The sequence below is a fragment of the Hibiscus syriacus genome, unplaced genomic scaffold (assembly GCF_006381635.1).
Source record: "Hibiscus syriacus cultivar Baekdansim isolate YM2019G1 unplaced genomic scaffold, ASM638163v2 tig00116962_pilon, whole genome shotgun sequence".
Taxonomy (NCBI): Eukaryota; Viridiplantae; Streptophyta; class Magnoliopsida; order Malvales; family Malvaceae; genus Hibiscus; species Hibiscus syriacus.
Window position 1 is genome coordinate 8,079,688 of NW_024063488.1, and position 17,752 is coordinate 8,097,439.

At 34.9% G+C, this 17,752-nt stretch overlaps 1 protein-coding gene and 1 pseudogene across 2 annotated transcripts; one reads left to right on the forward strand and one right to left on the reverse strand.

The window, feature by feature from the left end:
- Nucleotides 1–433: 433 nt before the first annotated feature.
- On the forward strand, nucleotides 434–1,337 carry LOC120190352 (annotated as a pseudogene).
- LOC120190344 (beta-galactosidase 5-like) lies at nucleotides 1,311–5,842 on the reverse strand. 2 transcript variants are annotated; one of them, XM_039193440.1, is made up of 19 exons: nucleotides 5,543–5,842; nucleotides 5,339–5,434; nucleotides 5,133–5,245; nucleotides 4,898–4,964; nucleotides 4,707–4,799; nucleotides 4,397–4,540; nucleotides 4,205–4,293; nucleotides 3,990–4,095; nucleotides 3,805–3,892; nucleotides 3,476–3,594; nucleotides 3,205–3,369; nucleotides 2,920–3,098; nucleotides 2,712–2,821; nucleotides 2,496–2,605; nucleotides 2,260–2,367; nucleotides 2,037–2,150; nucleotides 1,760–1,962; nucleotides 1,514–1,671; nucleotides 1,311–1,472 (listed from the first exon to the last, which is right to left on the reverse strand). In XM_039193440.1, exons 1-18 carry the CDS (start codon nucleotides 5,711–5,713, stop codon nucleotides 1,560–1,562), a joined length of 2,187 nt encoding a protein of 728 aa, XP_039049371.1. In that variant the 5' UTR covers nucleotides 5,714–5,842; the 3' UTR covers nucleotides 1,311–1,472; nucleotides 1,514–1,559. The 2 variants fall into 2 exon arrangements, with proteins under 2 accessions (XP_039049371.1, XP_039049370.1); XM_039193439.1 differs by having other exon boundaries at nucleotides 1,511–1,671.
- Nucleotides 5,843–17,752: the final 11,910 nt, after the last annotated feature.

Here is a 17,752-nt window from a genome sequence, read left to right on the forward strand (position 1 = left end):
TAAATTAATTTGGTATAGTTGAAATTCTAAAATATATTATAAAAATATTGTTTGAAGAAAAATAATTAAAAATAAAGGTTAATTTATGGAATAATTTTTTATTTGTGATATTTAGGTAGAAAGGATGCGTGGCGTTATATTTTTATTAGGTATAATTTACAATTACCGTAATCCCCTTTAATAATAATAATAATAAAGACAATTACCGTCATCCCCTGCAACTTGTTGGTGTCGTGTTCTCATATAAATGGAATGGACGGAACTATTTCAATTTTCGCCGACGACCTTTAAAAGCTTGCGTCACTGACATATGAGAAATCGCCGCCACGTGTTTCGTAATGACGTTTACAAATGGCATTCTCATAACAGGATTCTTAACTCCCCTATATAAAGGAATTGTGTCGTGGAATTCAAGGAGCAAAGAAAAGGTATCTGCTTCTGCCGTTTAGTCTGCTTCTTTGTTTGACAGGAAAGAATCGAAGGGAAAAACATGGCGGCAGAGGGACAAGTGATCAGCTGTCACACTGTTGATTCATGGGAACAGCAGTTTCGGTTAGCAAAGGAGTCCAAGAAACTGGTAAAAATCTATGCTTTGTTTGTTTCATGGATATGCCATTCTTTTTGTTCCAGTTCATCAGTCACTAATGTTTTGGCTTTTCACCAATTTCTGATGATTTTCTTCTTTCTTTTTCCCCATGATATTTGAAAAGCTTTATTATGCTTAATCAAATATTTTGTTGGATAGGTGGTGGTGGATTTCACAGCTTCATGGTGCGGGCCATGTCGTTTTATTGCACCAGTCTTGGCAGATCTTGCGAAGAAGCTGCCCAATCTCATAGTCTTGAAGGTGGATGTGGATGAATTGAAGGTATCGTCTCTTCAGCCTTTGCTTCTTATAATACAGTGTGAATTTAGCTTCTTGATTTGTTTAAACTTGACTGAAGCAGAGGATGGTAGAGGTAGTTATTTTACTTTATTGGCCATTTTATGGTTTTGTTTATCTCAGACTGTGGCCGAAGGTTAGGATGTGCAGGCCATGCCAACTTTAATTTATCTCAAAGGAGACAATGTAATTGACCGGACAGTGGGGGCAAGGAAAGATGAAATCGAGCAGAAAATAGTCATGTACTCTGCTGAAGTTGATGCTTAAAGTATGGAATAAATGCTCAGTTCTACTTCGTCAAGTTTGAAGTTGTTTCTGAAACTAGAGTCTCATAAATATCCGTCTTTCTGATGGATACTATGTGGTTGTATTGTGTTTGTGTTATCCACTGTTTGCTTCTGCTTTTGTATCTGTATGGTATCAGATATTATATTAAAATCCTTGCCTGTTTTCTGAGCTTAGAATCCAGTGCTCTACGCTGAACTTCCCATTTCTTTACAGATCATTCATAATCACACATGGTGAATTTGTTGATGGCTGCCCAATTAAACAATAGTGAAATAAAATCTAGACAGTGAAACTGGAATATTTTTTCCATCCATATCCATATCCTTACTCCTCTTTCTTCTTCTTCTTCTTCACAGCTTTCTCACTTGTGATGTTGTCCAGGTAATGTTTATAAAACCGATCTCCTCACAAGAGAGATTTTTGATGCATCTCCACCTAGTTCTTCAAAGACTACCAACAAATTTCGTGTTGGCTTTAGCCATGATCTCGGAACGTGGTACCTAAAATATCCAGACAATAAAGAGTTTAGGAGGATTCGTATTTTATGCTAGGCCTAGACATTTATGGAGTTTAAGAATGATGTAATACCATCTTTGGGTGGGCTGGCCACAACCACTCTGGCACTTTGTAGGTCGGAATGTCCCCAAGTAACTACAAGTACTGCAGTCACCCTTTGCATAAGCCATCCAATATCTTCCTAAGCTCTGTCCGTTGATCCATACCTGACCTTTTCCCATACTCCGCATATCCAAAGCCAATGGTTCATTGCCTCCCGGGGCATTGAAATATACCTACAATAATCCAAGCCATGATTAGCTTCTCACAAAAATAAAACAAAAACAATAAACCCCTGCAGCATTTTTACCTTGTACCATGTCATAGACTGCCGGCTCCGTGCAGCTAGTGAACCCCGAATCCATTCGACAGATGAGAGTCCCTTTGGGGAAACCAAATTCATTGATTCTCCTTTTAGGCCAACCTGTTCGAGAGTAGTTCTCTAAGCAAAATGTAACTTGTTCTGGAATTCATAATGCATCATTGAAACAGGCAAATAGTAGTTTTTGGCAAAAGAATGCAAGTTGTCAAACCTGGTATGACCATTTCTGCCACGTTAAGTCTTTCTTTCGTTGGTCAAGACCATGCAACGAAACACTCTGGATTCCAGTTTTCCATGTCTCGTAGTGCACTCCAACATTCTTCACGCCACCATAAATTCGTGTCAATAATTGAAAAACTTTATAGTGTATTGAGTTTAAAGTTTTAGTATGGTTCAAATGTAAATGAATAGTCCAAATATCCATAAACGCATGGTCGAGCAACTAACCTGCAATCCAACAGCTACACTGAGAAGTGCAATGCGATTTGTTCCCGCATGTAGGTTCGCTGGTCCTGTATATGTGAATGCCCGGTCTTCCCTAGTTCCATATGCAGACCCTGTAATGTTTACGCTTTAGTAAGACTTATGCAGATATAATAGTACACTGCTCTTATATGTAATGTAGGTTAACCGTTTTACTTGATGAGTAAATCTACAACTAACCTGAGAGCTGTCCATTGATGAAGACATGAAGAGCATGGCCAGCTGAATCCACATTGAGAGTGGGTTTTCGTCCTCCTCTTAGAAATGATTCCGACGGACTAATGTCAACACTGGAATGAAATTTAATCAAGAAGAAAAAAAATTATGAACCTGTTGCCTTGACCGATTTAAACTAAATATTAAATCTCAAGTGTATCAAAATGCCTACCTGGTAGTGTACCACAGGTAGTCACTTTTATCTCTTGTAACATTAATCTGATCCAAGAGTCCAGGAGCCGTGGTTGTTGAACTTTCCCCTAGAGAAGAAATGTCTTCATCATAAGCTTCCCATGATAACATCTTGGAGTTCGTCGGCAACATTTGGATTCGCGAGGTTTTAACCCCAACCTTGTTGCACATAGGATAACTATATAAGTACTTCCATAAGAAACCAAAAGATTTAAACAAATTAGCTTTAAACTACATTAAAACAGTGGCCTCTGAATTTACTTACTAATGCAGTGTTAAACGCCACATGTTTGCAGTCAGGAAGAATGCTAATAGACCAAGGGGGCAAATCGTAGTGCCTGTTATTAAAAGTCACCCTGGCAGCAGATTTCATATGGTAATTAGAGAGAAAAGCTGCACAGCTTCCTCCCCTTGATGAGAATACATGGGCCTGAAAAGTAATCATTACTATCATTGTCAGTGGAAAATTCTTTCTGCAAATTATCTACTATCACCAACAGATGAATAAAGAGTAATCATTGAGTTGAAAAGCTTACCTGGTGATAGGTTCCTAATGAAGTAACAGTAGGATCCGAGGATACTAAAGCATGTTCACATAGCTTAATAGCCTTGTGAAGCTCCTTCAGATGACTGTATTTAGGTTCCCGGATTAAGCCTAAATGATATAAGCTTGTCAGTCACACTAGTAAGAGTTCGAAGACAAATCTATGAGAATATTGCAAGGAAGAAAAGGAAATGACAACGATATGTGGATTAACCGATTGCTCCTTTCAGATTCAGATAAGGCATGCTTAGATTGTGAAAAATTAAGGGAACATCACAATTTATGGTTTTAGTTACGATGAGAATGAATTTGGTTTCTCACCATATTCGTCGATCGGAGCATCATAGTCGTAACTGGTTGTAATAAATGGTCCACCAGCTGTCCGTCCAAAGTTGGTTCCTCCGTGATACTATCAAATGCAAACACAGGATAAGCTGTAAGATTAACCTGTTGCCGGTAACATGACAAAGTTTCAATTAAAAACCAAAATAAACATGGTAACTAACCATATAATAATTAATATACGAGCCACCTTTTTGTATGAAACGAGCAACAGCAAACGCCAAGTCTTGAACCGGACGCTGGTGAATTGTGCCACCGAATTCTGTAAACCTTCACAATGTTGGGGGAAGAAATATCAGATAAATTAATAGAGAAATAAGTATGTTAACTTTAACCATTCCGAACATCAGCCTAGAGGATCGGCAAGGAAAGTACTCACCAGCCACTCCAAGCCTCGGTCCACAACGTAGGCTTGTAAGGTTTGTTGGGTGAGAATGCATCGCAGTAAAAGCCATTACATGCATTTATCTGAATTCAAAATACGAGTGGAATCATAGTCAAGGTCTTTCAAGATGACATGAAACTGGATAAAGATGAAGAAATGATTGGAGTTAAGCAGATCATAGCTTACCATAGGGTCTGGGGCGTCATCTTCCTTGCACATTACCCATGGGACTCCCGTATTCAGTTCAACAGCCATTTTTGCAGCCCAATTAATGTATGCATGACCAGCTGCTCCAAGTGCCTTACTCTCCGGTCCATATTCATTTTCAATCTGCACAAAAATGAAATAATAGTACTAAAGAGATCAACAAGCTTAAACATAGTAAGCCAATTCAGACCAAAGAATCCACCGTTATTGGCATCGTAGCTAATTTAAGCAAAATCAAAACCACTAAAATTAGAAACCATAAATGCCACAAATAGCAGATATCTCATACCTGAGACAAGATGATGGGGCCACCTTGTGATGCAAAAAGTCTTTCATTCTTCATCATTTGGACAATTTTCTGGGTAAATCCTTGCATTGCTCTCTGAGGGGGGGGGGGGGATGAAACTTAAAAGCCTATTAGTTTTCCATTTTAAGAAATTCAAAGTAACAAACAGACAGAACCGATAGACAAAAAGACACCTTGAAGGGCTCATTATCAGTTCTGAAGCTGATACCAGGAACATACTTTAGCCAAACGGGAAATCCTCTGTAGCAGAGAGAAATACAAAGAGTGTAAACTACTCAACTCAACAAACAGAAATAAAAATACATTAAACTAAATTATAACAAATATTTTACCAAGCATTTACTCTTTAAGAAAGTTAAAAGAATTCTTCAACCAAAAAAGGCAAAGGATCATAAAAATAGTAAGTACCCAAAATTCCACTCTGCACAAACATAAGGTCCAATGCGAAGATGAACGTATAATCCCGATTTTTGCACTGTCTTGATAAACCGTACCAGGTCGTATCTTCCCTCGAAATTATACTGGAAATATATCAAATAAGAAACTCTAATGAAATTTTAAAGAAGTTGAACTGAAAAGAAACATGATGACCCATTAGAGATCTAAAGCAGTACGTTGCCAGGAGAAGGTTCATGACCGTTCCAAAAGACATAGGTGTCGATGACATCCAAGCCTCCGACTTTAGCTTTCTTAATAAGATCCTCCCACATCTACAACCAGGAAAGAAAACAGCCCAAAAATCAGTACTTTATAAAAAGTTTCAGGAGATTTTGTTTTAAAAAAAAAAATCACACACACACAGACTAAAAAGACAATACCTCAGGGGTGCTTCTGGGATAGTGAATGGAGCCGGAGATGAGGATTCTCCTTTGTCCATTGATGAGAATAGCTTTCTTGTCGTAGGTAACGCTGCAGTGGATCAGCTGGGAACTCGCTAAAAGGGCAATGAAGAAAAAAAACAACAGCTTGGAAACTGAGTTAGTTTCCATTTCACTTCAATGACAGTAAAGCGGGAGGGAAATTTTGAGAAATAAAATAAAACTTGAATTGGTGAAGTAGGAGAGAAGTTGGTAAAGACAGTGTTCTACTTTGAAACCTTCATCGTTCTTCTCGCAGTTCACATAAAAGCTCTGAACTCTGCTGTTTTTAAATGTACTTGGGATATGTTACTTGCAGATAGAAAGTCATGGAAGAGTCCTGCACATTTCGGCCATTAAAATATTGCAGTTGGAGTTTTAATGGAATGGAAGTAACGAACAAAAAAGGCACTCCAAAATCATTATTACATTTACACATTTTGCCATTTGCCATTTGCCATTTGCCATTTGCCATTTGCCATTTGCCATTTGCCATTTGCCATTTGCCATTTGCCATGGCAAAAGAGTAGTAGTAGGAAAAAGGAAAATAACAGAGGCTGAACCATAAACTTTGTATTATTAATGTTTTCTACCCTCAAGTTCAATTCAGAATTTGATTTTCGTTTTTGGTTTCTAATTGTGGTGAAGAATCAAGGGATTTTTTTTGTTTTTTATGCTCACTGGTATTAAAAACTTTGAGAAAGACATTTCTGTGTATTGTTAATTTGATGCATAGGGGCTACGATCATTGAATGCTATATGAATGAAACTTGAATTTCAAGTGAAGTATAGTAAATTAGGCATTGCAAATTATTAGATACAATAATAACTAAAGGGAAAGCAATTCATGCTTCTAAATCAAAAGTAGAAACGATAAACAATTCTCTAAAAAGGTTACCATCTTCTATCTATATCTTAAAGCTGAATAATTTCCAATGATTTTTTTATGTTACAGTCCCTTTTTATATTATTATATATTTTAATTATTAGATTTAGACCCTTTTAAACCTAAACTGTTATTTTTTAAGTAAAATTAATTTATTTATCATTATCAACTATCAATTATTTAATAGGATGAAGGGTCAAGTCTCGTAAACAATATTTAAAATTTTAATTTTGATGAGATCTATTAATTGATCAAGTGGTTAAGGATACTCATGTTATCCCACCTTGTGTGAGTTTGAATTTATCTGATTATCTTAAACATGTAATACTTCTTTGTTGAATAAAAAAAATGTAATTTTGATGTTTTAAATAAAGCAAATTAAAATCTAGAGATTCACCTATGATATATTCAGTTAAATCTAAATTTCTTTCAACTTAAATTTTATCAAAACTTAAAATTCTTCAACATTTGTAGCAAATAAATTGACACTTGTCAAGATTTGGTGATTTAGATCAATGAATATTATGTATATATCTTATCTCAATTGACCACACATGCTCTCCAGATTCCGCAACAAATGAGATATGATATCATGATAGAAGAATACCGTGTTGCCTTTGGACACTTGTGTATACATGTGCAAGATCATTTGTGTGCTGTATTATTTCATTTTCTTTAGGGCTCCTTTTTGGATAATGTAGTTTCTCAACCATACCCTTGCAAATAAATTAAATACTATGATTGAGACGATGCCATCCGGCATCTTATCGTGCTTTGTCTGTACATGTGAGGCAGACTCTCCTCTATACCATCTGCCATGTGATGTGCTTTGCTGCCATTTTCCTTTAACTCTAATTTCCTAAGTGAAACCAATAGCAGCTACACAATCCAAATCTCAAAATGGGATTAAATTAAGGTTTCTTAATAATTTTATTATCGAAGTTAAAAGAAAATTATACAGATTAACTGCAGAATAAAGAAAAGCTGTTGACTTGTGCTTTACTCCATCTTGACGTTCTCTATGTTTTCTCCCGTTGCTTCTCTTAAAGAAGAATCTTGGCCCCCCTCCTTAAAAAAAACACAGTTGGCTTAAACATAAGGTACTTAATTAATGTTTTAGGTCAAAATCTGTCAATGTGGATTGGTTGAGAATGGTCACCTTACTTGGCTTGCCCATGTGCACCGTCCCTTGTGCAATTTTATATAGTTTTAAAGAAATAAAATCTAATCACATTTTACTTCTGTCGTCTACAATATTTCATAAAAAATAGAGATCTAAGGTTAGCCGACAACATAACCCTAAGACATCGGGTCCTTGGTTTTGGTGGGTTCTAAGTTCAAACCCCATATTAGATGAACTAATATTGATGCTTTTCTTTCTGCTGCCAACGAAGTTGTTGTAGTTATTAGTGTTTGATTCATGGCCATATTTCCCCTCATATGGGTCCTCCCATTTACCTAATATTTGTAATTTCGTGTATTGTTGGTGCATGCATCACTCCTCACCTAAATTATTTAAAGTAGCAGTTAATGAAAAATTATATGCAACCCCATGCCTTTTTTCCCTTCATAATTATTGCCTTAAAATTTAACATTTTCATCTGGTGGAAGTTAACCTAAAGCGAAGTTTGACGATCAATCATGTAATGTGATGACGAGTATGGCGAATTGGGTGATGAAATTGCAAGCAACTTGGGACCATCTTTTGAAAAAAACAAAACTACTTTATGTACTTGTGGAGGAGCACCGTCAGTGGGCCGTTTGTTTGTTTCCAAATTTCAAGGTGTTTTTCTTCTTCTGAAGTATGAAGTTGTATTGTGTGCCGTTAGATCTCCGTTCCGTTTGCGTCGGCGCAAGCAACATGTTCAAACCTCAAAAGAAACATGCTCGTCCAGTTTTTCTAATGAATTGAAATATTTGTCCTCTTTAACAACCATTTTCACATCTTTGGCTTGGCTCACATGAAATCAGTTTAAAGTATTGCCCTCTTTTCTCACTCCTTGTGGTTAAAAACTCAAATCTCGAGTCTCATCGTGTCATCTCATAAGGCTTTATTAATCTTTGAGTTATTACTTATGTAACGAACTATAACATCATTAAATTAAACTCAATGTAGTTGTTAGCGTGGGTTTAGTCCAACTCTTTACCTTTTAAATGACCTACATGCTAAAGTCATACCACCATACACGTGGCTATTAATGCCCATCATACGTTTGGTTGTTGCTTTAATTAATTACCTAGGTGAAGCCCAGCTAGCAAATGAGCTATGTTGGCGTTAAATTTTACCATTAGATTTTTTTATATATATTTGTTAGTTATAATAAAAGATGTGTTGACTATAGATGATTTATCCTTTTAGTTTAGATGTAGAATTGTAGTTGATGATTACATAATGGGATTGTCTACGAAAATGTGGGTTAATATATTGCTAATATACGGTGTTACCGGATATATTATAATATATTTATAATATTTGGTTTAGCGCTATCGGAAATGGTGAGTAATAATAATGTAGTAGGTTAAAATCATAAAGAAATATTAAAAAAATTGATAACCGGTAAACTTAGCTTATCGGTTTGTATCGATACAAATGAAAAATGAATCGCTCCATAGCAATATTACAGGTACAAATATGACAAAACCGATCACAAAATGACAAAATCGGTAAAACGCTATCATATATATTGAAAGTGTAGATAATTTAATATAAGTATCGAAACTTTCTGAATTTAAAAGAGAAGAAGTTATAGCGCCTATAAAGTGTCGATACTTTAAAAAATATATCGATCTACAACAATATAACAGGTAAAAATATGATAAAACTGGTCTAAAAAAATGACAAAACTGGAAAAAGTTACCGGATATATTGAAAGTGTCGATAATTTAATATTAGTATCGACACTTTCTGAATTTAAAAGAGAAGAAGTTATAGCGCCTAAAAAGTGTCGGCACTTTATGAAAATGTATCGATCCTTACCAATATAACAGGTAAAAATATGATAAAACAGGTCTCAAAATAACAAAACCGGAAAAAATTACATGATATGTTAAAAGTGTCGATAATTTAATATAAGTATCGAAACTTTCTTAATTTAAAAGAGAAGAAGTTATAGCGCTTAAAAAATGTCGACATTTTATGAAAATGTATCGATCCAAAACAATATAACAAGTAAAAATATGATAAAACCGGTCTCAAAATGACAAAACCGGTAAATAGATACCGGATATATTGAAAGTGTCGATACTTTAATAAGTACGCGTAATAAATTATCGATACTTTCAAAGAAATAGGTAAATATCCTATCGAAAGTATCGACACTTGACATAAAAGTATCGACACTTATGTAGTTGTATCGATTAAATATAAATAACATATCCGGTGTAAATATAAAGGCATTGATATCCTCTAAAAATAGATAGAGTTTTTGAAATCGAAGCGTAATTGTTTTTGCATTTCAGAGGGCGTTTCTACGTGAAGTTTTGTTTGTTTGTTTGCAGTCGAATCGAAAGGTACGTTGTTGAAACCCTAGTTTTTTATTATTATAATGGGAAATAGGGTTTTTATGTGTTGTTATTTGGGGGTTTTCGAAGTAAGAAGCATTTGGGACCGAATCGATACTTTTAGTTATATTATAGGTAAAATGATATTATAGGTAGAAAATGATATTTTAGGTTGTATAAATGTGCCGACACTTGTTGTAGTGGCCATTCAGATTTTTTTGAAGACCAACCGTTTTACCACAAAGAGTGATTATTGATTTTTGTATATTGAATAAATTGTATGTAAGCAGTATTTGATTTGATTTGATTTGCGCAAACTGATATATGAAGGAAAAATGAAGTCAATGGGAGGAAAGAAACCAAAGAGTGGATATATGTACTTCTAGTAAGTATCAGTCTTTTGTTATTATTGTTGAAATGGTAATTGGATTAAAACTTTAAATTGATTACAAATTTTAATGTTGACAGTATGGACCGAATGCAAAATGATGAAGGAATGGCACACACGCGGTTCGGTATGTAAAATGAAATTGATATTGAATATTATTTAGCATTAATGATTGATTAAGAAACATTTACGCTTAATATTAGGTGAAAAGATGTGAGGTCAAAATGGAATTCGATGAGTGATGCCGAAAAGGAACCTTACATCACACAGTCAAGGAATGATAATAAGAATACAAAGAACGGATGAAAGCACATGAAAAGAAGTATTCATTAAACTTGTAAATACGTTGAACAAGATATATAAGAACAATAACATTATATATTGTTAAAAAATGTAGGAAGTGTCGACAAGGTGCAGTATAAAAAGGGTGAATTCATTAATTGAACACCTTAAAGAGAAGGATCAGTTGAATGTGCTGAGGGAAATGGGGTTTGGATCGTTGATAGGATAGGGATCGACCAATTCGGAGGGAATTGTGTCGATCCTGATGGAGCAATTTGAGTCAAACAATGTATGCTAATATGGTGATTATTCATTCATGGGTATCGACTGCTGCAGTCGTCTTGGGGGTACAAAACAAAGGCAAAAGTGTTGTAGAAGTATGTAGGAGTAAGAACTGAAAAGCACTTGCCTCCAAATTTGGTTTGAATCAGAAGGTGACATATGCTGAAGTTGAAGAGGATATCAAAAGTGGATCTTACGGGGGGATGAGCTGAAGGCCCGAGTTCTATTGTACCTTGTCGGGATATTTCTTGTCCAACGGTGATACGTCAACGAACAATGAATATATGAAGCTCATTTGCGATGAAGGCTTGAAGGGTGAATTCAATTGGGCTGAATATGTCCATTCGAGATTGATTGAATCAATAATCACCTTTCAAAAGGGAAGCCAGAGATGCCTCAAAGGGTGCATAGAAATCTTAGAGGTAACTGAGTTGAAAAATGTTTTTGTTTTTTTATATAAAATGATAGTATAGTTATTATATAAAATGATAACTTTTATTATAAATGCATGTTGCATTGTTTGATTTTTGGTCGGGCAGTGATAGTTTGCTGTCTTATGAAAGAAACGGAGTGGCACGCATCCGTGCATGAGAGAAGGAAGAGGTGGTTAGAGTGATGGCGAAGTTGAAGTTGGATAGACCGAAGAAGCTAAATGGTAATAAATGTAATTAAATAATATTAAGAATATACAATGTCTTAATACAAATTTAATTTTGAAGGTTATTGACAATGAGGTAGAGGAGGCAGAGGAAAAGGATGAAGAAATGGTTGGAGGGGTGGATGACAATCGAGGGGATTACGGTGAGGGAAAATAGAGTAAATTCGATATTTTGATGTCTGAATTGGCTGATATTAAAAAAATCCTTTTTGATATTCATCAAAGATAATCAAGAGATGAAGAGACACTTGAGAGGTATAAGGGGGAAGTGGAAGAAAGGTAGATGTAGTGTGAATGAAGTTGAGGTGTTGAGGGAACTTAATCTGTTGACGGTGGAAAAATTGATGTAGTTGTCAAGGAGGTTGTGGAATTGAGGATGAACTTACGAGGCTGAAGGAGGTGGTTGAGAAAAACTTGGATGAAGAGGAAATGAAGGGTGAAATAAAAGAGAGAAGAGCTATGTAGAGCAAAATATGATGAACTGAAAAAATTTGAAGAAGAGTAGATGGAGGAAGAAGAAAAGATTGAGAAAATGAGGAGAAAGGATGTCACTAACATCTATACACCGGAGAGTGTTATAGATGCAGATTTGGATTCGGAATGTCATGCACTCCATAAGAAGAAGCAGAAGGTAAGTTGAATAAAAGAAAACTTATTTTGATTTTTATCATGTTGTTGTGACTAAAATTTGTATGCAAAACTGTAGGTTGAAAAAGCGGTTATTCCAAGCGAAATTGAACCGGTTGAAGCTGCAATTTGTGATTATTTATGGAATAGTGGGTTAGAATTGGGGTAAGTTAAATATATTGCTTTGTGAGTGATATTTAAATTTTCATGACAATATTAATCCTAATGATTCATACAGATGTTCTGTAATCTCAATGAAATCAATAAGCTAGTGTATCCGACGTTGCAGTTGAAGCTAGTGAATGGGTTGGCGATGTGGTAAGTAGACATCGATTAAAAGTTAAAACCTATTGAATATATTCTGATTGTGTAATTAATTTTGTTAGGTTATTGATTTGCTCGCCTGGACAGTATGCTACGATTCTAAAAAGTCAGGCCGGACGATTGGCTACATCCATACCACTTAGCGGTGAGTTTAATTAAAATGTTGAAAAGTAATGTTATAGACGGTAAATTAATCATGATTGTCACGTAATTGCAGCAACAGGCGTTAGACAACGTCTGTATTGATGGTATTGCGAGTTTTTGGGGTCCCATATTGCATAACTATGAGAAATTCACCAACTGTGTGAAGGTAAGACACCATACGAATGGGCATAAATGATTTTTTTGGATATATAATGTTGAATTTTTTCAAATTGGGTGTGAAATTTGTTACAGATCATGATCACAATAAACCACAATAATTCATATTGGTATCTGTTGGTGTTGGATATGGTAGACCGTGTTGCAACTATATATAATAGTCTGTTTACATCTGCAGCAGCTAAACAGAGAGTGAATGATGCTAAGAGATTGGTATGTATGAAAGGAAATTATGTCAATTATAATGCATAATTTGTTTGGATCATAACTTCATATTTTTTTAACGCAGATGAAAATATTAGATAGTTATAATAAGAAACGCATTTGGGTAGGAGCATGTGGATCTCTAGGAAATTTCCCCTTGCAAAGATTCAAATTCGCGGAGCATAAGATGAACCAGCAATCGAATGGACATGATTGCGGCATTTATGTGATGATGTGGATGTAATCGATTGGTTCTAGAGGGGTTACTTGTGATTTTGTAAGTAGAATTAAAAATTTGTTTGCGGTTAAATTGTTAAAGGTCGTAGATTGAATGATGTGGTCTACAATACTTAACGTACTGACAATTTGAATATAGGTTGTTGGAGAATGGGATCGTATGCGAATATTAAATAATCTCGTAAAGCCACAATCAAAATCAACTAAGAAGTGTCGATCCCAAAAACATCGAAAACCATAATTATAATGTAATAGGTAAATTATTCATCTAAACGGTCTAAATATACCGGTTTTTGAGAAAACAAGTGTACAAAAAGTATCGACACAAATAGAACAAGTGTCGATACTTTGTGTCGATACTTTTTGTCCAGAATGTATTTAAAAAACAAGTGCACTAAAAAATGTCGATACATTTGTAACAAGTGTTGATCCCAAAAATATCAAAAACCATAATTATAATGTAACAGGTAAATTAGCAATATAACCGGTCTAAATATACCGATTTTTGAGAAAACAGATGTACAAAAAGTATCGACACAAATAGAACAAGTGTCGATACTTTTTGTCCAGAATGTATTTCAAAAACAAGTGCCCTAAAAAGTGTCGATACATTTGTAACAAGTGTCGATCCCAAAAACATCGAAAACTATAATTATAATGTAATAGGTAAATTAACAATATAACAGGTCTAAATGTACCGGTTTTTGAGAAAACAGGTGTACAAACAGTATCGACACAAATGGAACAAGTGTCGATACTTTTTTTCCAGAATGTATTTCAGAACCAAGTGTACAACAAAGTTTCGATACATTTATAACAATTTTTGATCCCAAAAACATCGAAAAACATAATAATTATAACCAAATGTCTCTAACATCATGTGCTGAAGGTTCATAACCATTTCATTACGTCTTCAAAAAAATCAGTTGAAGTAGACTGCGTGCTTGTATTCAAATCCAGCTTGACTTGAGGACATGTTAGTTTGTTATGTCCCTCACCGTTACAGAACCCACATCGCCTAATCTTCTTCTCGACCATGTTCTTTGTTACTTCTTTTTGCTTGCGTTATTTCCGTTGAGGATTGCGAACGTTGTTTAATACACTGCTTCGATTGACTGAATCATTCAAACCAAACGAGTTCTCAAATTCTTTTGTTAGTCTTTTCATCTCATCTCTTGCGGTTTTGAAAGACGCGTATGTCTTTGATGCGGCGTAGCATAACAAACTTGCTGTTGCACGTAGAGAAGCAAACCTTGCCATTTCCATTATTTCTTGAGGCACATTCAAATCAACAAAACTGGGTGCAGAAACCTTCGCATCCTTAGTCCACCTACTTTGAATCAAAGACCGGGCAAATATGTGTAATCCAAGTGCTTCAAAACGTGAAGTTGATGGCGACATGTAAGTCCAATGGTCTCAAATTTTTTGCATGAGCAATTTAGAGTTTTCGTACGAGAATCAAAACTAATTTCAAATGTCATATTTTTTTCTTTGTACTTTTTCAAATAAAAATATTGACATTCATCTGATAAGGACTGAATGTCTTTCTGAATCCGGTACAATGTCTCCCATTGAAGTTCTTCTTGAAACGAATGAAAAGATTTGCGCGTAAAAATCTCAGAAGCATGACTTTCAAATTCAACCAGTTTTGTGATCTGGAAGGGCTTCGTCTGGGAACTTAAGTAATCCACTTTCAACTCGTTCAGACACATTCTACTAATTCCATCTTCAATGTCAAATTCGTCGGTTGTCCACCAGGAAGCCATGCATTTTGAGAATGCTGCTGTAAATTTTGGGTCACCAATGTTAGCTTGTGCATGCGAGAGATGCCAAACATAATATGTGCTTAGTATTAGGGATAAAGATTTGATAGCCCTCTGCATTGCCCTATCCCCATCGGTGACAACTGAAATAGGCGATTTGTTCATCATGGTTTCTAAAAAATTATGTAGCACCCACTCGAAAGATTGGGACGTCTTGTCAGCGATTATGGCAGTAGCAAACACAATTGTGTTATGGTGATGATTGACACTGACAATAGGCATAATTGGTCGACCATACAAATTATATTTGTACGTTGTGTCGAACGCAATTACATCACTGAAGCATATATAATCTGATCTCGATGTAGAATCCGACCAAATAAGATTATACAACGCCCCTGATTCGTCTACCGAGTATGTCACAAAAAAACCCGGAATCATCATGTTTCTTATAATCAAAGTAAGCAATAAGCGCATTCACATCCTCATCCCCATCGACGATTTCCTTTGTTTTACCTCTTTGAAGTGCATTGTAGAGGTCTTTATGTGTAAATCCACATTATGATAGCCCCCTGCCTGCTGCCGACCTCTTTCAATGTTGTTGCCTCATCGATATCAACCTTACTTAACAGCTCTATTAGAATGCATAAATGGTGTCATAGTAGGTGTGCACAATGCATGATTATGTTCTGATAAGACTTATTATAACCACTGATCGTTTGTATTTGTTGTTGTAACTATGACTCTAGCCTTGCATACTGTTCTTGTGACTGGCGTATGAGCACATTGACGATCAATAATATTGACTTTTGATACTCGAAACCCTTCTTTGGAACAACAAAATTCTTGTGTCTTCACATTCCCTTCCACGTTAAGCCGTGTTGTTCCCTTACGTGCACTAAACCCATGTTCTCGTGTGAATCCCTTGTAAAGTACCAAGGTTGATCACGTGAAGAGAAGAGCTTACAACCAATATGTAGATTCATCAACATTATGTACTTCATGGCATTCAGTTGGCTTAACATTGTCTGCATCGTATGATCCCATGGAAAAAAAATTGTTGTGCAATTTCAGTGGTCCCAACAGGAGTTGATGGAGATGTAAGTAATAAAGGTTCATTGAACAACATGTTTTCAGTGGTGCTTTCAATAGGATGTGGTATTGGTAGTGGTAGTTGGAGGGTGGGTACAACATTAAATTTGCAGGACATATTCAGGTATGTTCAATAACTACAACATTCAATAACTTTAAAGTAATAGGTAAATTTACAATGTATGTGGTAAAAATATACTTTTTTAATGACAAAATTAGTAAACACAAAGATTTGTTTCGATACATATGTAAGAATATGTGTCGATACATTTTCAAAAAGTATCGGCTCAAAAACATCGAAACAAATAATTATAATGTAATATTTAAATTAACAATGTAACCAGTATACATATACTGGTTAATTATAAAACAGGTCAACATAAAGTATCGACACTTTTTAAGTTTGTGTCGATACTTTTTTCCAAAAGAAAGCACAACAGGTTCACGCATAAAGTGTTGATACATTTAAAATTGTATCGATCACAAAAACATCGAAACCGATAATTATAATGTAATAGGTCAATTTACAATGTAACCGGTTTAAATTTATCAGATATGTTACTAGTTTGGATACTTTATAAAAATGTATCGATCCCATAACAATAAAACATGTCAAAAATGACAAAACCGTCTATAATGACAAAACAGGTAAAGCGTACCGGATATGTTGATAGTGTGATACTTTATTATAGGTGTCGACACTTTTGGAATTTAAAAGAGAAATAAGTTATAGCGCTAATAAAGTGTCGATACTTTATAAAAATATCGATTCCATAACAATATAACAAGTAAAAATATGCCAAAACCGGTCTCGAAATGGCAAAACCGGTAAAAATGTACTTCATGGCATTCATTGGTTGGCTTAACATTGTCTGCATCTGTATGATCCATGGCAAAAATTTTGTTGTGCAATTTCAATGGTCACAACAGGAGTTGATGGAGATGTAAGTAGTAAAGTTCATTGAACAATATGTTTTCAGTGGTGCTTTCAATAGGATGCGGTATTGGTAGTGGTAGTTAGAGGGTGGATACAACATTAAATTTGCAGGACATATTCAGGTATGTTCAATAACTACAACATTCAATAACTTTAAAGTAATAGGTAAATTTACAATGTAGGTGGTAAAAATATATTTTTTTAATGACAAAATTAGTAAACACAAAGATTTGTTTCGATACATATGTAAGAATATGTGTCGATACATTTTCAAAAAGTATCGACCCCAAAAACATCAAAACAAATAATTATAATGTAATATTTAAATTAACAATGTAACTAATATACATATACTGGTTAATTATAAAACAGGTCAACATAAAGTATCGACACTTTTTAAGTTTGTGTCGATACTTTTTTCCAAAAGAAAGCACAAACAGATTCACGCATAAAGTGCGATACATTTAAAATTATATCGATCACAAAAAAATCGAACCGAAATAATGTAATAGGTCAATTTACAATGTAACCGGTTTAAATTTATCGGATATGTTGATAGTTGGATACTTTATAAAATGTATCGATCCATAACAATAAAACAGGTCAAAAAATGACAAAACCGGTCTATAAATGACAAAACAGGTAAAGCGCTACCGGATATGTTGATAG